Here is a 23,876-nt window from a genome sequence, read left to right as displayed (position 1 = left end):
TTTTTATTTATTTATAAAATGCGGAAAACTTTTCCTTGCAGTGCAATTACAAGTGAAAACTATGTTTCTAATTATTTCTAAGCAGTTTATCATAACTCTCAACAGGGGCGGAGCCAAAAGAAAATTTTAGGGTGGTCCTTACAAAATAATTATATATATATATATATATATATATATATATATATATATATATATATATATATATATATAAGAGAGAGAGAGAGAGGGAGAGAGAGAGAGCGAGAGAGGGTCCATTGATTTTGAAGGTTTTATATGAAAAGTGAATATAGCCCAAAATACAATTTTTTTTTATGTCTAAGAAAAATAAATCTAAAAAAACTAAAACTAAATAAAATTATCTAAAAATGAAATTATGCAAATTTATAAAACTTGAGGTGTAAAATATATAAAATTTGAAAACTAACTTACTAAAAGAAGTGAACTTCTAAATAAATATGAAGTGTCAAAATGTAAATTTAAAAATGAATTATTTAAAAAAAAAAACCCAAATGTAATGGAATAGAATCTAACTTGAGTGTTTAGGAAGGAGATACAATGTCTTACCAATTAAACTAAAAATATCTTTTAAATAAATTGCAACCAAATAATATTTTAGTTATGAATGCAAAAAAAAAAATGAAAATTTGAGGGTGGGCCTGGCCCTACCCTGGCCCTAAGGTGGCTCCGCCCCTGACTCTCAAGCAACAGCTCAAAAATCTGATCATCAAACCATGTAGTCGATACAATAATATAGATCTAACCGATCACTACAACACAACAACATACTCGACGCCAAAATATAGATCTAATAGATCACCACAATCTATCAACATAATCGATACCAGAATACAGATCTAACCGATCACTACAACACAATGTCATACTAAGTAACAACAATCTAAGAAATGCCTGACCGTATATAATCAGAGGTGAGATAGCCACCTAAATAGATGATCGTACCCTAGAACCAAAACCAAACAAGGAACAGGTAATAGAGCTTAAATCAAGCATCCCCAGTCTATCCTACGTAACTATATACAACCCCTATGACATCCCTCTACTAACAAATAACCGAAAACTAGTGGGCCAACATTAGTTCCTTCGAACCACGGTACAATGATGCGAAACTTGCCTGGAATAAAGAAACCTGAGAATACCGCGATCTGTTCCCTGCTACACTGCTTGCTCCGTGGATCCACTAACATTAGAACCATATAAAATGTTAATCACCAATCCAAACCCTCAAGGATGACCTAAAGTCAAACTTGGTCAAAAAGTCAATAGAGTCGACAAAAGTCAAGGTCTAAGGTCAAACTGGTCAAAAATCCATAAGTCAAATAAGTCAACCCAATCGGGTAAAGCCAGTCGAGTTAACACAGGAGATGTACATGGGGTGTACTTACAGGGTACGTAGGGCATACTCCATGATTGACCACCATCGGGGGCTTTGACTACATATGTGCTGCATACTCAAGTTACGTAGGGCGTACACCCAAATCTCCCAGACTTCATTAAGTGTTGAATATCATAAGCCCTTACATCCAAATTTTAGATCCAAGGCTAAAATACCCTCTGGAGTCATAAAGTTTCCAAATTTATGACTTTGCATGTCCATTAAGAGCTTAAATCAACATCTTAATCCATTAAGACCCTCTAAATGATGCATAGAGGAAAACCAACCATTTAGATGTGATTTTATGACTTAAGACCTCTCCTAAGGTCTGAAAGGACTGCTTAATGGGTCAAGAACATGTTATGTTCATGAATCACCACATTTGGGACAAAAAAAGAACCAAAAACCAACCCAACATAAGATCTAAATGAAACTTCACAAAGTTTAGAACTTTATACCTCCAAATGATGCGAAACGGTGGTGAGATTCTGGATCTAAAGAGATTCACTCCTCCAACATGGTCTCCACTCCTTTCCTTCTTCTTCAAAGGCACAAAACACCCACACTCAAGCTTAGAAATTCTTCACAAGAGGGATTAGGGTTGCAAGAACGTTCTAAGAGGATGGAGGTTGATGAGGTGAGGGGAAATGAGGCTAATAATGGGGTTTAAGTATGAACCAACCCCTAAAAATAAGGGTTTACATGATTAGCACGTACGCCCTGCGTACATATATACGCCCAACATACTAGAGTGTATCCTAGTACGCTCAACGTACAAACATATGCATGTCATACTCCCCAAACCCAAAATTATGAAAATGTCACTAAGGCCCTTATTGGACTCTTTCTTTTACTTTGGGTCTAAATTGCAACATAAATAAATCATAGGGCCAAAATTAAAAGTACTTTATCATCGGGGTGTTACATAACTAATATTCAGTTTATTTAGAACTAAGTACCTTTTATAACTCCTTATCTAACCTAGACTATATATAAAGGCAATTCTGATTCCTAATAAGCAGTACTGTGATGGTTATACAAGTAGCACAGAGTATAAGTAATACAGTTAGAATATTAGTAAACACTTTTATTAAATTATGCTCTTTAAAGTAACTACACATTCACCTGACAAAAGTAGGTGACTCGGGTTAAAGCAGTGCTTCGCTTTGACACTTCTCAAAGACCTAAATGTATAAAGCACTAAGTCTTAGCCTAGATTCATAATTCTGGCAACTATATATTAATAATCAAGATTCCTCAACAATCTTAATGTTTTCATCAGAGCTATCAATTAAGAAATAGCCAGGTAGGATCATATCGGAGGTAAGGTTCGTTTGGTATACAGAGTATACTGTTTGGAAATCCCACTTTAAACACCTCACTAAATTCAGCCTAGACATCACTCTCATAAGTAGATCAATCAATATAATGACTTGGAATCACTGATAAATATTAATTATAGGTTCATAATTACGACTATGACTATAATGAAAAGTTAAACTTAAAATAAAATAAGCATAGCTTAACCTACACAGTAATCTAGCGAGAACCGAGAATTATGTGGGTAGAACACTAACCGGGGGGCTTCTATTCACCGGCTATGTAACACTGTATGGATTCATTAAACTAACTGATAATTTAATGGGGGGAGCGCTAAAAGGCTAAGAGGTAATCTAGAGAGAATTGGAGAAGATGTGTGAGAAAAACGACTGCGTACCAGGCCCTTTGTCCCCCGTGCGCCACGCATGTAGTCGGCATACTGACGTGTCATCCAATTGTTGGTACCATATGTCGCTTAGTGTGTGGTTTGTCAGTTTTTCGCCGCACCCCTGGTCAGTGAGCATGGCTGAGCGTGAATTTTACTGATTTCTTAAAAAATCATATCTTGTCCGTACCAGCTCAGTTTTCTATGGGTTTTATATCAACACATAGCTATCAACGAGATCTAAAACTTTCGTTTAGAATCTGTTGGCTAATTTTGAATTTGTTTTTAAAGTTATATTTTTATATGCTTAGATTATTGAAGTCCGTGTAAAAATTATAACTTTCTCATACGATATCCGTTCTCGACTATCTTTATATCAAAGGATAGGTATGGACGAGATCTTCAACTCCCATTTAGATTGCTTTTCCTAACAATCAATCTTTCTAAATTTTGATATCATTGTTGTATACTGTTGCGCTGAATCTTAGAAAAATCATAACTTCCTTCTACGAAGTCAGACACATTCTCGGTTTAATGACTACTACGACTTTCGTTTAGATCTGTTGGGGTACAAAGTTTTCCATGTATGACTTTGTAATGTGTTGACTTTTGTAAAACCCACTTGCATGTGGTGCATTAGCCTTTTGACTCATGAGATAGAGAGAGTGAGAGTGAGAGAGAGACATGTAAACACCTCTATATAAGGTGGGTTTAGTCCACTTGTAGAGGTGTGCTTGAGAGTTGTAAAAGTTGAGTGTATGATTGTGTGTTATTTATGTAGATGTAGATCTATGTCCCTTTTTGTAGCACCATACATATTCAATACATCTCTTGAACATCCAAATCACCATGTTCATTGTGCAATCTTTAATTCCGCATGCCAAACTGTGCTCTTAAGTCACTACAATTGGTGTCAGAGCGGGTCTTCAATGATCAAAGTGATTTGTTGAAGAACGATTCCTGGTTTAGCAACATTTGTCACAATTGGATCATTTTTGGTGAGTCTCTCTTTATGATCTCTCTTAATTTCATTGAATTTGTGCATTGCGTTCTTGATTTTTGATCGTTTTGACTCGTTGGATCAAATTTTTCTTGGAAAAACACATTTGTTATGATCCAATAATTTTTTTGTTGATCAAGGTCCGATCCAATCTTATTTGTTTGTTTGATTTGATTTTACAATTGTATATATTCATTTGAATTCTGGCCCATAAACAATCAATTTCTATTCATTGTTCGATACTCAAACCCCATTGAAATGATCATTTACTGTTCATCGAAATTTTCAAAACCAAATATTCAATCTGATCAATTGTCCGATTTGAGCCCAAAAGCATAATATGTTTACTATTCATATGATTTTAGCCCAAACTCATTTTATTCAATCACTTTGATATCTCAATTGAAGTATATGGTTGTTCATCTTTTGACTTGTACACACGCATTGTGTACTTGTACCATCGGATAATGTTTCTTCATAATCGGTTGTTCTTTGGTTCTTAATCTTGTTTTCTCATTGTCTTTTTCCGATCGATGTATAATGCTTATCTTAAAATGAGTTTCAGTTTCATATGATTCAATAGAAGAGAAAATCGACTTTCTTCAATTCATAGCATGAAGTCGATGATTGAGTCTTTTATTTTGATATAACTGATCAAGAACTTTGATATTTTCATGAAGAACAAGTGAAGAATTGATGGTTTATCAAGTTTTTGATCCAAAATTTGCTATTTGAATCATTAATTTGAAGTTTGTTGATTCTTGACTTCGAAAAGTCAAGACCAGGAAAAGTCAAAGTCGATTCTCTTGGGATAAATCAATGAATTGGTGAAAGAAGTTGGATGATACAAGTTGTATTTGAACTTTGGATGTTGAAATCAAGTCCAATTTGTGATTTTATTTCAAAAATTGGGTGTGATTAGTGTTTTTGAGGTCAAAGTCGGTTGATGATGTTCTTAGTTGTCTGGATCGACTGTCAACATCTTTGAGGTCTAATTCATGTTTGTTAGATTTCGAAATGGATGGGAAAAGCGAATGGATGGATTGATTCAAAATTGAAGGTTGTTACTGAACGTTTTGAGGTCGATTACTTCGAAACAAGTGTAACTGGAATCGAAATATGTTTTGAGTAATTGGAATCGAATCAAATTGGAAATATGGCTCGAATTGTGTATCAGAATCGACACTTGACGCTTTGAAATTGGATGTTTTGGTATCGATGTCCAGTGCGTCTAAGTCAATTTTGATTGTTGATCGATAGTTGGAATCGATCGATGTTCGCATCGATGGTTTGGGAACGAAAAGAACTTGGACTTGGATTTGTTGGTTTGGAAATGAACTAGGAAGGGTTGTTCAGTGACGAAAAGATGTATGATATCGATGATGGTTTTGAAACCGAATGATGGCTGATTGACGACAAAATATGTTTGAGACTTGAGAATTCGTTTTTGGAGTCGTTCGATCGAAGCGTTTGATTTGGGAGGAACTGTGTTGATGTACGAAGATTTGGAATCGAGGTGCTTAGGTTAACAATCGAATGGTTCGCTATTGGTGATTTATTCGATTGGGTTGATGTACAAAGAGTTCCTGTATGGTCGTTGATTTTACAGTCGAATGTTTGGAATCGTGATTTGGACTGAGTTATGGAATCGATTTTGGGCTAAAGCACGAATGTTCAGATTTCTTGATGATGAGTTGCTGTTGAACGAACGAAAGTTCTTTTTATTTGGATCTTGATTTAGTGGTTGGATATTGATTCGTTTTCGTTAAAATGGCTGTGAAAATGTTTCGTTAGTTTGGTGTTCTGATTGAATCTAACGAAGGGGAGAGTGAAAAAATTCCTTAAAATGGTGCTGAGGACTTCGTACAAAGGGTGTTGTGGATTCGTATGAACTGGGAAGAAACTAAGAATTTACGAAAATGATCCCTGCACTTACAAAAGTTGGACATCTTTTACAAAATTTCGTATGTTTTGTAGTATGGTGCAAAATTTTCAAAATTAGACCTTATATCTTCGAAAGTGTGACACATTGTATCCATCTTCGAATGTTGGGACAATTTTTCGTATGTTGGGAATGAAAAAGAAGAATTTTCAAATTTGGACCCATAAATTTTGATAGTTTGGCAGCACGTACTCAATTTCGTAAAAGAACTGTTTTTGCTGAGAATTTGAAAAAAAATGCATTTCATGCCCCTGTAGTTAATGCAAATTGATACTTTCTACCCAGCTTCAGAAAAGGGGGAGAGTTTTGCATTTTTGACTGTTTTGGGCGCACCGGGTCACTACAGAATTTTGAAATTGATAATTTCTACCCATTTTTGAGAAATTTTGTCAAAGGCGGTCCGTGAACGAAGCTAAAAATTGAAGATTTTTTTGATTTTCCAGATTGAAGCACAAAGTTTATGCCACATGTTAAGGGGGAGTTTTGACACGAAAAATTCTGAATAGAGCACGTTCTCTTTCCTTGAAGGTTTTATAATCAAATTTCGATTATAAAAAGGGGGAGAAACTTATATGGAAATTCGAACTTGAATTTTTCATATTACGCAGATCTGAAGACTGAAGTGACCTTGAATTTTTGAACTACACGAAATGATGCAATTGGAAGTTTGGAAGTGATTTCGTTTTGAAATGGGTTTGGTTTTATTGAAGATTTTCAGGGTTTATTTATATGCTCAACTTTTGGGTGATCAATTTGGAGTTTGAGAAGCTCGTGATCATTCATTGATGCTCGGTTTGTATGGTCTCACATCCTAGAGCCCAAATTGAAGAATCATGGAAGAATTGAAGTTTGAAGTTCATTTTGACATGTGTCACCCTTGAGGCTCGGATTGCGTAGTTGCTCGATTTTGGAAGAATTGAAGTGGGTCATTCATTTCTAACTTTGAGGGGGAGAATATTGGGGTGCAATGTTTTCCATGTATGACTTTGTAATGTGTTGACTTTTGTAAAACCCACTTGCATGTGGTGCATTATCCTTTTGACTCGTGAGATAGAAAGTGAGAGAGAGACATGTAAACACCTCTATATAAGGTGGGTTTAGTCCACTTGTAGAGATGTGCTTGAAAGGTGTAAAAGTTGAGTGCGTGTTATTTATGTAGGTGTAGATCTATGTCCCTTTTTGTAACACCATACATATTCAATACATCTCTTGAACACCCAAATCACCATGTTCATTGTGCAATCTTTAATTCTGCATGGTAAACCATGTTCTTAAGTCACTACAAGACCACTTAGGCTAATAAAGCGATCTATCTATGATTCACTATTTTGCGACATCCGTAGTCGTATCAGATTAAACATGAAATTTCAACATACCATAACTTCTTCGTTCTATGTCGAATTCAGACATTCCTTATATCTCTAGAATCCTTATTATGTATACTACAACTATGCTAAGATTATTTTATTATTAAATACTTGTATAATTTGCATAAAATATCATATAAGCACATAATTATATGTATAGTCCTTTCTTATTCATTCATAAAAAGATTACAATAGTTGATCAAGGTAATTACTGTTGGATTAGTGTCTAAGTTCATAACTATTTTGGTATGTACTTGACCCGATGGTGCATGGTCCTTTTGGGTTGCCTTCACCAAAGCAACTTGATATGATGAATTATGGAGAGAGAGAGGATTAATTATGATTTATTAATATATTATGAGAATAATATATTAAAGGAGAAATCATATTGGTTAATTAATATTAGTCAATAATTAATTAAGAATTAATTTTGTGGCTAAAAGACATTAATTAAACTTAAGGGACTAGAACTGTCAATTGTATGATAGTTGAATATTGGGCTAATGCACTCCATATTAGAGAGGTGGACGAATTCTATGGGGAAACCCATTAGAAATCATCCAAGGCATCTAATAAGGGAGTCCTTGGGTTGCTTAGGGCCTAAGCAGTCAAATTACGGTTTCCTTGTTAGATAACCCTAATAGCCTCACTATTTAAGGATCCCTAGAGCACCAAAAACGTGGCCAAGAGTCTCCTTAGGGTTTCCATACGTTTTTGGGTGCCTCCTATTTTATCATTCTTCATCCTCTTGCTCTTGGTGGTTGTGAGCCATTAGAGGAGTGACACTTGTGACTCTAAGCTTTCTAAAGCCATTACAAGGAGGATTTGAGTTGTTATTACAATATAACAACAAAAGGTATGTATTCTAATCTTCTTGGTGAATTTTGAAAATAGTATGACTCATTAGGGTTTTATTATGTGTTCATAATGTTGTATAACTAATAGTGAAACATAGATCCAATTCTAAGGTTGCATGCACACATAGGATTGTTTGTATAAAACCTATTAGTGGTATCAGAGCCAATGGTTTTTGTTTTCAATTAGCTTTTATTCAAATCTATGAACTTGACATATTAGGGTTTATGGCTAATAAACCCTAAATGCTAGGTAATTTTTGCAATTAGGGTTGCAAAACCCTAGTTGGAGATTTTTGCTAGGGTTTCCCAAACCTTTTCCTTAGCCTCCAAGATTTTGAAATCTAGGATTATCCAACCCTTCGATTTCGAAATTACCTCCTTCCCCAAGGTTAGATCCTAAATTTTAGGGATTTGGATTATCCCATGTCTTGTAATTATCCTTTAATAGTTAAATATAGTAATTAAAGATTTTGGGATATCTCATCCCTTATTTTCGAAATCTATGTAGATGTTTAAGGGATTAGGATATCTTAAATGTATAAATGGTAATTATCCTCATGGTTTAGATAATCCCTTATGATTTAATAATTAAAATTCATAGTCTAATTCAAGATAATTATTAAATCAAGAGTTTTAATATTTAAAATTTTAATTTAAATGTCTTAAATTCAAAAATTTTAAGTGAGATTAAAACCTAATTGTTTTGAAAAGTTTCAAAACTTGCCCTCAAGTTTTGGAATTTAAATTGTTGATTAAAAGTTAATTTTGAAAGTCTAAATTCTAAAACCCTAATTTTGAAAAGTTCAAATTAAACCCTTATGGTTTTATTAAATTAATTAAGTGTATAATTAAAGGAGAGTTAATAAATCCATAATGATTTTGGTCAATTAAAAGTATAATTTAAACCACCTAGTATTTTAAAAGTGTAAAATACACCCTTATACTATGTATAACATTAAAAGTTTAATATTATATATGTATAACTAAAATGCTAGTGTTACCATTAGTAGGCCTCATTCACGAAGCCGATCTATAAGGGGGTATAAGGTTATGGCCTATAAAATGGACGTTTAATGGGTATCCACTCTTACCCACCGCTTCCTTGATTGGTGGAGGGTCGTTAGCCGAACGGGTAGGATAGGGCAAACCCTTTCCATTAAAAGTATAATGAAGTATAAAGTAACTAAAAGTTTTACAAAATTCCCAATCTTAGTTACTTTAGACAAAAGTGAAATTGATGCAATCCCATGAAATTACACTTCGTGTCCTTGCGAAGACGTTAGTGGAGCGTGTGTGGTTAACTGGCACACTAAATGCTTCTAAGCAAAGGTAGCAAAGGGTGAATCGATGTTTGTCATAGTTCGGTGGAACGTGTGTGGTTAACCGGCACATCGAATAGGTGACTGTAACATGTGGGGGCACCATGTAAGTTTGCATGGTTATTCACACCCGCTTTGTGATCCTCGGTATCCCAGTCACAAACTAGAGGGGCATATCGAGATTTAAACATGCCATTGAAAAGTTCAATGAATCTCAAAGGATCTAGGAGTTTTCATAGATTTAAAACTTAAATTTCTTTTTCGTTTTTCATGGTGGAAATTGGTAAATCGTCATTTACCTACCTTCAAATATTTTGCAACTAGATTACGGCATCCCTTTTCTAGGTTGTAGCGTATTGTGGTGGGTCCTAGCCTTAATATCTCATTTGGGTGATTTATTAAGGACTCAATCAATCAACTAACTTGAATTTAGTTTCTCCCATTTTGTAGATGTCAAAGTACGACAACTATGGTATTCCCAAATCCCGTGGAATAAGCTTTCCACATGAAAATGATATTCCATGATTCGATCGAGGATTAAGAGATCATGCTTCACTTCCTCCACCTCCTATAATTATTCTTCCTAACCCACACGTTCGAAGGCTTGAAAAGTTCAAGCTCACTTAAGCCCTTTTGGCAAGTAAACATGGGAAACCTGCGTGTGTACACGTCTTAGAGATGAAGTCACACATTGTTGGGTGTCGAGATTTCAGGTAAGTTGGCTGTTGGCTGGGTTCTTCAGTCGCTTCCTGAATCATATAGTGAGTTCGCAAGAGAGTACTATATGATGGATCATGACGTGACCCTCATTGATTTGACCTATTTGCTTATAGATGCTGAATCAGAAATGATTTGGCGAGCTGGTCAAGCAAATTTGTCTGGTAAATCAAACTCCCAAACTTCAATGGATATTAAAAATGGTGACATTGAAGATCCAGAAAAGGTAGATTCTGAGATAGTTCCATGTGCCATTCCAAAGGAATCCATTTGCTTTTATTGCCAAGAGAAGGGGCATTGGAGACGAAGTTGCCCTATTTACCTAAGAGATCTAAGAGATGGGAGAGTCAAAACATATGGCTCTAATTTAGGTAAAATTCATTAACTAACTCTTTTAAGTTTCTATTCTAGATTCTTAACACATGATGTGATAAGATTACATTTGATGTTTTGTAGAATCGAAGAGAATAAAGGAAGCTTAAGGGAAGAAGTGAGCAGAATCTAATCGTGAAGAAATGGATTTCGATCGCATTACTTGAAGATTAGATTCTTGAGCTACTACTTAGAGTTAGAATAAGAGTACTAAGAAATATGTATTAGCATAGTTTTTCAATGAATTGCATTGTAAGGACAAATTTTTCCGCAATAAAATAAAATTTTGATTTTATATTATTTATTTATCCTTGCGATGGCGTGTATGAAAAATTGATGTTTTTTGAATGTTTCTATTATTAGCAATAATGGATTTGATTCTTAATTATACGGAAATGTCGAGAATTTACCAAATAGGGAGAGTTTCTCATCACCCAAGTTTCAATTGGACAGAAACTTGGAATCATGCAACTTGGTTGCATGATGAATGAGAAATTTCATATTTGGAAAATAGACTAATTCGTTAAGAAAGTGTCAAGTGAAGGACTGGGAGATCGAGTACACAGAGTTGTGTGTTGATAAAGTCCACCATAAGAGTGACAAAGATATTCGTCATGATTTACTATAGGTTTAGTAAATATGATTATACTTATAAGATTAAGTGTGATACTAAATTGATTGAAAGAGTTTAAATCAATAGTAGAATGATTAAGAAGAATCAAGTAGGAAGAAAGATAAAAGTTTCTCTATTCTAAGAAGAATGGAGAGTACCTTTTATTATGTTTTATGATAGGGCTCAATGATTAAGAATCATATCTCAATTGATTCTCTAAGTGAGTCTTAGTACAATTGTATGTCTGAGAAGAGGAATCAAGAATTGAAGAAATGGTTAAATCACGAAGTCAATCATACTTCGTTCCAATAACAAGTCTTAGAGTTAAGATTGTGACATTGAGTGACAAGTCTTAAGAAGGTTTATAACATTCATCAAATGTGAAGTTTGGAAAAGGCTTTCTTATTCTTGCACATTTGAAATTGGAAAGTTGTGATGTCTTGGATAAGACAAAGACCAACTAGGACCAATTTTGTGAAGTGTTTTGTCTTGATAAAAGCTACACTAACTCTTGAACATTTGTTTGTCGAGAAATGTTTATTGACAAGAGAATCTTATATGTCAAGGAGTCAGTGGAAGTCTTAATGAAAGGTTTCAAGAACAAATCAAGAATAAACCTTATCGATCATCACTAGCACACGACTTGAGGTTTATAACCTATCGTGTTTTTGTTCCATTTCAATTGAGTTAATTATGCATGTGAGTTCTATGAGTTCTCATTTGAATGCATAAAAGGAAAGGACCTTGATCAATGAAAATTACATTGATAGGAAAGGGTGCGCTGCTTAACTGCTTGGAAGACATGGTGGGCACTCGTGTTACCATAAGGCAAGAAATCAAGATTAAGAGTTCGGTCCATATGAGTTTGGATTTGTCACAAACATTGGTTTTGACAAATTCGCCTGGATAGGAACACATACACCATTAAAATCTAAGTTTCATAAGATTCCCTCCTTCATGAAAATGATTGTGAGGAAATGCTTTCACTAAGAGAGATTTTAAGAAGATAGTGATTGTGAAAATTGCATTCTTAAATTAGATTATGGTTACGGTATCCCTTTCCATGATTCGAATTGTGAGATTTGGAAATTAGTATAAATTGTTTAAAGACGCATATGATATATCTAAGGCAAAGGTGTATAAGCTTAGATAAAGGATTATCAAAGCATGAGGTATTAGAAATATGAACTTAAGAAATTCAATAGGTATTGTTTTTCTGGAAGTTAAGTTGTTTTCTGAATACATATCAAAGCTAGTGGGAGCATAAGAGTAATTCTTATATGATAATAATCATCATGATAGTGGGAGCATAAAAGTTGTGCTTGTATGATTATTATGGCAAGTATTGCACGTTAGCAATATTAATTATAGAAAACAAGAGTTATACTTTGCAAAGTCGCAAGGGTTGAAAAGTTGTTTTGCTATAATTAAGGGAGAGAATATTATGCTTCATTTCTAATCTAAAGGCTTAGGTTGTGGAATGTTAATAAATTTAGTCAAAGATACATAGTGCGTTCTCAAAGTTTCGATTATGATTATGGCATCCCTCTTCATAGTTCGAATTGTGAGAACGTGACACATTAAATATTATGGCAGAAGATTGATAAAGTATCGTATCTTTATGTAAGACATTATGCATCGTGTCCCATACGCTTCGGGTATAGGATCGATTGCAAGTGCTATAATATTTGACCATTCTAAAATTTTCCAAATGTCTAGCGCACTTAGAGGGAAAAGGATAAGAATCGGTTTTGACTAAGATAATTAAACAACTATCAATGGATGATCCAAAGCTCGCTGAGGATTGGTCGCTTGTGAGTAGTTGGAAGTATGGTATTGGATGGACCATATTGACATTATTATGAATAGATAAGATTCTATTAAGAATGAGTTGTCATATGGCAAATATGGAAATGTTTCCATATTGGGAGTTGGATATTGAGAGCAAGAAAGGATGTTCAAAGAAATGTACTTTGAGACATTATATCTATAGAATTGTTTCTTATAGAGATTTGCCAAGTCTTGATGATTTTGAGCTATGACTTTGCGAAAGAATCATTGCATAAAATGTTAGAATCTAGCATAAGTAACAAGAATTTGATATTCTTACACTTGTGATAGGTATTGGGAGTTGTGAAATGAGTATGATTGGAAATGTGTTCATTTGATCTATTTCACAAAGTAAGGACCATAGGTGAACAAGTAAAATGTTTTATTTATACCCAAAGTTTGCGGCCATATGGGATTAGTATTATTCTTGTGTTTCACTTTGCATGTTTTGACTTCCTGAATAATTAAATTGGTTCAGAACAATCAAATTATTCGAACAGACCATAGTCGTTCATATGTTGGAAGTAAGTATGAATGAAGACTATCATGAATTGGTTCGTAGATTGTCTAAAGTGTATTAGACATAGCAAGGGTTTGCTGCAACGTTCATGAGTGCTTATGAATATGATTTTGAGCATTGGATTAAACCCACGCTCATTTGGATCACTTCATGGATTTTATCATGAGTGATTGGTGAGATGATAATATCTTATATTCTTGAAACTGAGATATGTGAGTTATATCTTACGAGTCGGTTACACATTGATAATATGTAAACGCACAATTAACTTGGTGTCATAAAAGATATTTTTGTGTGTGATTCGGTGAGTGAGTCCAAGCAAGCATTGAAACAAAGTTTATCCGTTCCTTTTATCCAAAGTGGGATGAAAGCGATATATGTGGGCCCCCTCGATGATGTAGTGATGACACCTAAGCGCTTGGCCAAGCCGGGACAAATTTGATGTGTTCAATTGTAGTTTGTTGTCTGTCGTCATAAATTGGAAATCGGGAAACAACACATAGACAGAGAGAATGATTTAAATACATGTCTCATTCTATACGATATCTATAATGAAGGAATATATGATCTCTTATCTAAGGACGCGTATCTGATAAGATCAGAGTTGACAGCGGCTTTTGAAAGCTATGATTGCGGATCAGGATCTGAAGTCATATGCATAATAGTTATTAGACTTATCCAAGTGGGAGACTGTTGGATTAGTGTCTAAGTTCATAACTATTTTGGTATGTCCTTGACCCGATGGTGCATGGTCCTTTTGGGTTGCTTTCACCAAAACAACTTGATAGGATGAATTATGGAGAGAGAGGATTAATTATGATTTATTAATATATTATGAGAATAATATATTAAAGGAGAAATCATATTGGTTAATTAATATTAGTCAATAATTAATTAAGAATTAATTTTGTGGCTAAAAGACATTAATTAAACTTAAGGGACTAGGATTGTCAATTGTATGATAGTTGAATATTGGGCTAATGGACTCCATATTAGAGGGGTGGACGAATTCTATGGGGAAACCCATTAGAAATCATCCAAGGCATCTAAGAAGGGATTCCTTGGGTTTCTTAGGGCCTAAGCAGTCAAATTAGGGTTTCCTTGTTAGATAACCCTAATAGCCTCACTATTTAAGGATCCCTAGAGCACCAAAAATGTGGCCAAGAGTCTCCTTAGGGTTTCCACACGTTTTTGGGTGCCTCCTCTTTTATCATTCTTCATCCTCTTTCTCTTGGTGTTTGTGAGCCATTAGAGGAGTGACACTTGTGACTCTAAGCTTTCTAAAGCCATTACAAGGAGGATTTGAGTTGTTATTACTATATAACAACAAAAGGTATGTATTCTAATCTTCTTGGTGAATTTTGAAAATAGTATGACTCATTAGGGTTTTATTATGTGTTCATAATGTTGTGTAACTAATAGTGAAACATAGATCCAATTCTAAGGTTGCATGCACACATAGGATTGTTTGTATAAAACCCATCAATTACAAACTATGAAAAATCTAGTAGGAAACGCGGGCATTACAACAAGGCCCTATAGCACCAACTTGACTTTCATGCTTTAGCTAATGAAAGAGCTTTATTAAGTAGATTTTACAAACTTGTTTTGTATAAAATTTATGAATACAAACATTTTAAGTTATATATATAACTCATATATAGAGAAAAACTATTCAGAATGTATTAGATGCTTAAACATGACTTAGATATCGATACTTGTGTAATGGGATTACTCATAGTCATAATGAACTATACATTAAGCATATTAGTATGTGGTTCCCCGGACAACAAGGTACTCTAACTTTGATGTGTAACTATAATTAAAATCTACATGGAACCACTATCCATGCAACTTTCTCTTCATTCATAATGAGGACACACCCGATTGTGATTGAGAGTCATATCAATCTATTTGGAAGTTCAACATATGTGTAAATTGTAATAGCTTAAACATAACTTTCTTTCAAATACTTTGCAGATTAGGAATATTTCTTTAGTTCTTGCAAGTACTCTAGAATGTTCCTTTAAGTCACACCATGACTTATTCTTAGATTATATCGGTATTGTTTGAGATGCTTTAAGAATAAGACTTATCTGGTCTTCATGCATAATCATGTCATATATGATTAATCCAATTGTAACAACATATGGAATACAATCATATTATCTAGTTCAAAACATTGTACTAGGATTTCGAGGAATGCTCAAAATCATGTTATCTGGTATTTGACAAGATAACTCTCTCAAATTCTTTTATCTTAATCTCTTTAAGATCCTTAATAATTAATGAAAATTTACTTAATCCTTTAAGTTTCCATGAAATATCTATATAGATCTTTATTCCAAGAATTAGTAAGTAAACTACATATAAGAGTAGGAATGTTACTGTGCTCCCACTAGCTTTATACAAAACACAAAATTCATCTTGATTTATAATTAAGTCACACTATGTAATTATCTTATAAGAAATAATATTTTGACTTTGAAATGTTAGCTTAATCATACATGAATGCATCTCTACGTTTTCTATCAATGTCTAATCAATTATTGAACAGGTTCAACAACAGTCGAAAAAGTTACTAGTTCCAAACTATGATGCATTTCTATTATGGTTCTTTAGCTCTTACAATTCCATATGGCTCCCATAGTAAAAGAACTTTCTAATTACTTATCTTTTGGAATGACAATCAGTGGGATTAGTAGAAGCTTTATCCTAAACAATTATTTAGGATAACTTAAATAAATGCAATTAGTAGATGATAGAGTGGTTGAACTTATTGTCTAACATGAGCTATACAACTCTATACCTTTTAGATAAGGATAAACCATTACATCATTAGTCTAATGAAAGTATTTAATCTACTTTTTTGGTTGGAAATACATATATTCAATATATATTGTTGCAGTGAGCATAACTCCAAAAATATTATAAAGGAATAGTTCTTTAAAACATCATATAATAGATGAAAAGGTCTATGTTTTATCATCTTCAAAAAATTGTACTATCAACATTCAACCAGTGGTCAAGTGACTTTATCCCACAAGAGAATTCGAAGGCAACCTCTATCATTATTAGATAGATCCAAGTGACCATGTGATCTAGTGTCATAAGACCCATAAGAATGAAGAGTGAGTGTTTTTGAGGGAATGAGTTATGAATCGATGACATAACTATTAAGATGTTCAAAGAAGACTTGGTTTACAAAGCTCATTTTCTTGATCACAACGAAAGTTTAATGATGGTCACATTAAGTTGCATTTCAATCTTCATTATGAAACAATTTGAGCAAATCAAAAGTTTCAGTAATAACGAATAAAATTCGTCAGTGAAATTGACTAAGTATCTATCACCAAATCTATTTATGGATTGAAAAGATTACATACATTACTCATGTATAATTCTTTTTCAAGCATTTTGTTCTTTAACTACTTATAGATAAAGATACTTGCAAATCATCTTCCCATATAAATAGAGTTCCCATATATCAACTGAATCAAACTCATTCGCCTTCAAAATTTTCACCCTTTTGAAGCTTGTATATATGTTTCTTATTTATATGGTCATGATGATTATGAAATCGATAAGTCATAATAAAATATCATTTGATTATTTAGTTGTTATCATTAGAACTATCATTTTAATGAAAGTTTATAGATTTACTTCATAAATGACATTATGAGAAAATATTCTTTAACACATAATACTTCGCTTCGGAACATGAATATGAACATCCATTAAACGGTAAGTAAATCTAAATCTATTCATAAATTACAACTGTTACATGTCCCTATTAAAATAGGTACAAAACATCTATTGCTCAAATACAAACTATAACAGATCTTGTTATATCTTCAGCATGAAATACCATTCGTTTGTAATCAGTTGGTTATTTCTTCCAATCATTAGCACATAATATCAATTATTAGTGTCACCTGAAGTATAACATACTCAAGTGAATGGTGGAAAAATAAATAGTTCTATCATATAGATATTTGAAGTCTTGGTTAATTCAGACTTCCTTAGCTCGATGAGATAAGAGGAGTGGTTCCTCTTTCAGTGTCCAATTTCTTTGACAATAGAAACATCACTAATCATTTAAGTCCTTTCTTGATTATTAGGTTTATGTTGTATTTCACTTTACTGAACTTTAAGTCTATTTGAGTACACAATCTCTTAGAATTCCTTTTATTCACTGTCTGAACAGTTTTGAAGCACATTCTACTGTTCTAAATGAATATCTACTTATTGGTCAGGTCGAACAAAATCCCATCCTAGTTAACGAGATGCCTCAAGAAATGGACCTCTCGTAACCAAAACTCACAGTTGAGAACTTGACATACTACCTTTCTCACCTCAAAACTCCCAGAAGCTCTCGAAGGTGCTCCTCATGTTGCTCCTTGGTCTCAGAATACACCAAGATATCATCAATGAAAATAATGAACGATCGATCGAGCATCGGCCTTCATACCCAATTCATCATATCCATAATTGCCACAGGTGCATTGGTGAGCCCAAATGGCATCACCACGAACTCGTAGTGACCATAACATGTCCTGAACGCGGTTGTCTCCACGTCCTTCTCCCTAACCCTCATATGATGATACCCTGACCTCAAATCGATCTTAGAGAACCAAGATGCACCCTGCAACTTATCAAAGAGGTCATCAATCAATAGAAGTGGATAATTGTTCTTCACCGTTAACTTGTTGAACTCCTAGTAATCAATGCACATCTAGTGTGAATCATCCTTCTTCTTTACAAACAATATTGATGCTCCTTACGGCGAACTGTTCGGTATGATAAAATGCTTGCCCAATAGCTCCTAAAGTTGAGAGGACAACACCTACATCTCTGGTGGTGCTAATCGGTACGATGCCTTGGCAATCAGAGCTGCACCTAGAACCAAATCAAACTTAAACTTAACCTGCCTCTCAGGAGGCAAGCCGGGTAACTCCTCCGGGAACACATCAACAAACTCTCTAACAACTGGCACATCTTACGCTGAAGCCTGCACTCCCACTCTAGTATCAACCACATATGCAAGATTACCCATATAACCATGTTGAATATACTGTGGAGCCCTGGTAGCATAACAAAAGGCTGACCCAACCCTGGTACCTCTTCATAAATAACTAGTTCTCCCCCACTTGGGGTTCAAACTACCACTCGCTGTCCCTCATAGTTAATCATCGCATTGTGCCTAATCAACAAATCCATACTAACTATCATGCACACATCCCTCATGGGAATAGGAATCAAATCAATTGGATAAGGCACTCCAAAAATCTCCAAGACACAATCCCGATAAATGCTCGATGTAGAAACCTTATGTTCGTTGGTGATAGAAACCCAAAACAGACTCTCCAACTCACCAAGAGTCATATCATAATCCACACTGAAAGACTGAAATATAAAGGACCAAATCGCACCCGAGTCAAAAAGCATAAGAGCAAGAAAATAACTCATAGTAAAGACGTCCAGCGCCGCCCTTGCCTCCTCTGTAGTGAGCTGGAAAGCATGACCTCGGGCCCTCAGAGGCTCCGCCCTACCCTGGCATCCATCAGTGATCCTTAATGTAGCCAGTATTGGAGCTTGCGCCGCCCTCACAACAAGTAAGGGACAGTTGGCCTTCACATGGCCAATCTGCTCATAGTGATTACAAATTCGAGTACTCGGTACTAGGGCCTGCTGATGAAAATTATTAGCATAATGCCCCTCCTTGTCACATTTGTGACGTCCAGATGAAGATCAGAAAACACCATCATGAACCTTGATTCACTTGCCACAAGTGTGGCCCCTCTGTCCCCCATATCTCAAATAAGTGGGCTTGAACCGCTTCGCTGCAGGCTGTGACCGAACAGCAGCCTGCCTCAGCTCCTTCGACTGGAGCTCTATCTCAATCTACTGCCTCCTCGCAGCCTCTTGAAGCTCAGCGAGGGTAGCATAGCAATGGGTGGATACAAACTTTCGAATATCTATCTTGAGCATGCTCAAGTACTGAATCATTTGAGCTTGCTCAGAAGCAAAAAAAAAACTCAGGGCAAAAAAGAGTCCTCTTAGTAAACCTCTTAGTGATCTCCATCACCGTCTCAGTTCTCTGCCTCAAATCTGGATACTCTTGAGCTAACCTCTCCTTCTCCACCAATGGGACGTATCTCATGCGAAACATCTTCGAGAACTGCTCCCAAGTAACAAAAACATTATGCTCAGGAGTGTAAGACCCAATTACTAATCTCCATCAATCCTTCGCACCTGACTGAAGAAGTTTCAGGGCACACTTGACCTTCTGGTCAGTAGGGTATGATCATGTGTAGAAACAACCCTTATGTAGACAAACATTTCATCGCCACAATCAGTTCCCTGACCCCATCAAACTATGGGGGCTTCATATTACCGAAGTCCAGATACTGGAAGGATCTCTCCCCTCGAATCCCCATCGCAAAAACAGCCATGGTAGCTACAACAACAATAGCCTCAGAAAGAGCAGCGTAATGATCATCAAAGAGCTCGATCATAACATCTCCAGCATTGACCTTCAGACAACAACAGCCACCTTAGTGAAGATGATCTCACGAATCTGATCATCAGTCAATCGTAGCCTATCCTGGCCACCCGCTCCAAATCTTGATCCTCTTGTCTCCACCATTCTCAAATTAAACCAATACACTTCAGAAAAGCCACAATACACATTGATATAATTACGAATTTGATCATCAGTCAATCCTTGTCACTCCTAGCCCAATCTCTCTGTTTCTGATTTGTAGGTGTCACTAAAGTTTGAACAAGAATACCCGTAAAACCCAAAAAAAAAATAACTTAAAGCTTGAACGATGCTCAAGAACAGGGGAAGAAATCATCATTGATTACTGAAATCGTAAATCCCAAATGGAATAATAAAAAAAAGAAGCACTCATGAAGACCCAATTCATAGGTCTAAAATCCAAGATCAAATGATTAAGAAACAGAAGAATACATAAACATCCACTTCAAAAAGCCTCAATCGATCGATCAAGCAAGAAACAAGAAAACCCACAAAAATCCAACCGGAAGATCAAGCAGATCACATCCTCATCTCTTTAACTAGAAAAAGACATCGCCCCTAGATAGATTCCAGTAAAAAACACGAGACCCATTTCCTCCAACCCGATTCTCTATGAACATTCCTGTGATTTGGACACGAGACCCATTTGAGACACCTCTTGCGAAAGGTTCTTGTACACCCCTATACAATCGTCTCTTTCTCGAATATCTACGAGCAAGCCTTCACAAAGAAGCACTCAGTGCCTTCTGCATCTCTGAAATCATCTCTAGATCAGAATCGATTTCCAGATGAAGATGAGGGATGAACACCCAATAATCGATTTTCCAGAAATTTAGAACATGCACATACACTCTTAAATTGATTTCCATAAACACAACCACACACGATTTTAGTTTTTATTCGAATTTTGGAATATAATTCTTAAGTTACCCTTGAAAAAAGAGCTCACAAATGATTTTCATTGAGTTATGATTTAGAAAAACCTAAATGAAAACGAGATTGGAAGTATACCTACATAAGATATTTTCTTGAGAGAGAGAGAGAGATTTGGCTTTTTTAATTTTTAAAATTTTTTCTTTCAATCAGAAAAATATTTAAATAAATAAAAAACTAAAAAAAAAACAAAAAGTAAAGGCAAAATTATCTTTATAAAAAAAGTTCAAAGCAAATCGGACCAAACTTGCAAAAAAAATGAAAAGTTTGGACCTCTGGTGCTAGTCCAAACATTTTTGGACGAAAGCGACAATTTTCAGCTAATCATAATGATTATTTATGCAGTTTTGTCTAAAGAAAAAGATATAGATTAGCAAGTAGAATCGTGGTTGTTGTGTTTCTATAGGGTAATTATGTTAATCCATTGAGATGATGGCTGGTTTACCATAAAACTTTCTTCACTCATGATAAATAATAAAAAGAGTAAATTACACGAATGGTCCCTATGGTTTAATGTAATTTATGCGTTTGGTCCCTAACTTATTTTTTTAACTCGGAAGGTCCCTACTGTTTGTTTTTGTTACGCTCTTGGTCTCTGTCTTACCTAAAAAGACTATTTTGCTTTTGATTTTTTTAATTTATTTAAATAAACGCATTCCCAACCCCACCCCATTCACCATATCTTACCTCCCCGGCTAATTTTTTCTATTTAAATAATAGTATTTTTAGGTAAGATAGGGACCAAACGCGTAATAAAAACAAACAGTAAGGACCAAGCGCGTAACAAAAGCAAATAGTAGGGACCTTCCGAGTTAAAAAATAAGTTAGGGATCAAATACGTAAATTATCCCAAACCATAGGGACCATTTGTGTAATTTACTCTAATAAAAATGACCCAAATTAATTTTCATATCCTATGATACTTGTCCCTAGTCATTTTTAACAGATTGTTAAAACTAGAGGGCGTTTTATGTAAATTGTGGAAATAAACCTTGGAATTTTGCTTTTGCTACCACCAAATCTCTTTATTGTTATCCAAACACAGTTATTGGTTTAGGCGAGGGTTTTGAAGAAGATGGGGAAGCCAAAGAAAGAATTGTTAGCATCGGCGCCATGGCGCGCCGGAGGAGACGATCAACAAGATAAATTCAAAGACGCGAAGCTCAAAGTCACCGCCCAGCCAGGAAGCACCCCTACTATGCACGTTCCCGGCAAGAGGAAGCCCAAAGATGTTGCTGCCGATGAAGACGATTCTCTCGAAATCGACCCTGAACTCCGTTACAGCTTCCAACGCAATTTTCAGGTAAAACCACCTCCTCATTTCTTCAATTACTTGCCTTTTTCTAGATGTATCTCCAATTCCAGCAGCATACACTTGATTAGTTTCCTTGTGTGTTAGTTGAATTAGGTTTTACATCTTCCCTTATCTCAACAAAAGACCAATATATGATTTGTTAAATCGCTATTAAGAGATAATGTGATTTTTAGTGTTGTAAATGTTTTATTATTGTCATGGTATACACATTTTCAGCGTTAATTTGCTAAAAGAAATAGACAATTATGAATCTGAGGATTAAGGGTTTGAATTTCTTTAACCGAAAGTGGTTGTGGTTGTGGTTGTGGTAGGATGGAATTTTGACTTACTTTCTTGGATTGAAATTTTCTTAATCCTTTGATTAAAGAAGTAATTTTGCAAAAATTAATACCATGTCAACACTCAACATTTTACAGTTCTTGCAACGGGTCTTCAGCATTGATACTCTTGTGAAACCACTACCTTATTCAATGCAATACAATGTTTCTCGCAACTTGAGTTTCTTCACACGCATCTTCACACAGTTCTATGGTAAGTACAAGCATTATATTTACCATGATATTTTAACTACTATAAAAGGAAAGGTTAAATGCAAGAAACAGCAACATTTTTTTCTTTCATTGATTTGTTTATGGGTTCTAGCATTCATCATGTTGAGTGTTGTATTATTGGTAGATCCTCAAGGTATTGCAAATGCTCAGAAGGCTCTTGGAATAGGACAAGAAGACAAAGTCCGCAATGTCCGTTGATGAAGCTGTGTTATTTGAGATATATTTTTTTTTTAATTTTTTTTTTGTGTTGAAATGATGTTGATGAGTTACAACAGTTAGACATCTTGTTAACATTTTACATGACAAGTTTATTTTATTATGTTTGATGATTCTAAAGCCAAGTAAATGAATTTGTTATTGATGAATTGATAAATTGTACCTTTTTTTACAACAAGTTTTACAAATTGTGTGGATTTTTTTACAAGAGTTTGATGTGAAACTTGAATTGAGTCTAATATTAAGCAAGTTAGTTTGTTGTATTGTAAAGCACTTTTGAAGATCTGAACGTAAATATTTTCATTTGTTTAATTATTGTTAGCTAACCTTGCACAGGTCACAAGTTTACAAAGTCGTATACACCAAAAACTGCAGCTCATGATATGAGGCTTTGTCTTCTGCAATTGAAAATTTGTCGCCAAAAAGGGTCATATGATAAAAGTTTTGAACGCAGAACTACTTTGCTATTGACTTGTTTTACATTTCAATATTTGCAATAGGAAAACTGGTTTAGCTAAGGGTTCTTGCTACTTCAACTTTTGATGATTCCAATTTCCAAAAGACGTGTGTGAATTGAAATTTGTTGAAGATGATATAGAAATAGAGAATAAACTAGTTTTTTTATTCTATCCAATTCACTATTTTTTTAATAACAAAAAATTTGAAGACAACTTTTGGACCC

At 34.8% G+C, this 23,876-nt stretch overlaps 1 protein-coding gene across 1 annotated transcript; it reads left to right on the top strand.

The window, feature by feature from the left end:
• The first annotated feature begins 22,128 nt into the window (after window positions 1-22,128).
• LOC145045942 (zinc finger/BTB domain protein) lies at window positions 22,129-23,343 on the top strand. Its single transcript, XM_078994229.1, has 3 exons — window positions 22,129-22,415; window positions 22,844-22,958; window positions 23,103-23,343. The coding sequence occupies exons 1-3, from the start codon at window positions 22,188-22,190 to the stop codon at window positions 23,174-23,176; spliced, it is 417 nt and encodes a 138-aa protein (XP_078850355.1). The 5' UTR covers window positions 22,129-22,187; the 3' UTR covers window positions 23,177-23,343.
• Window positions 23,344-23,876: the final 533 nt, after the last annotated feature.

The sequence above is a fragment of the Lactuca saligna genome, chromosome 5, assembly GCF_052625555.1.
Source record: "Lactuca saligna cultivar CGN05327 chromosome 5, ASM5262555v1, whole genome shotgun sequence".
NCBI lineage: Eukaryota > Viridiplantae > Streptophyta > Magnoliopsida > Asterales > Asteraceae > Lactuca > Lactuca saligna.
Note: the sequence above shows the minus strand (reverse complement) of the source record. Positions and strands in the feature narration are given on the sequence as shown.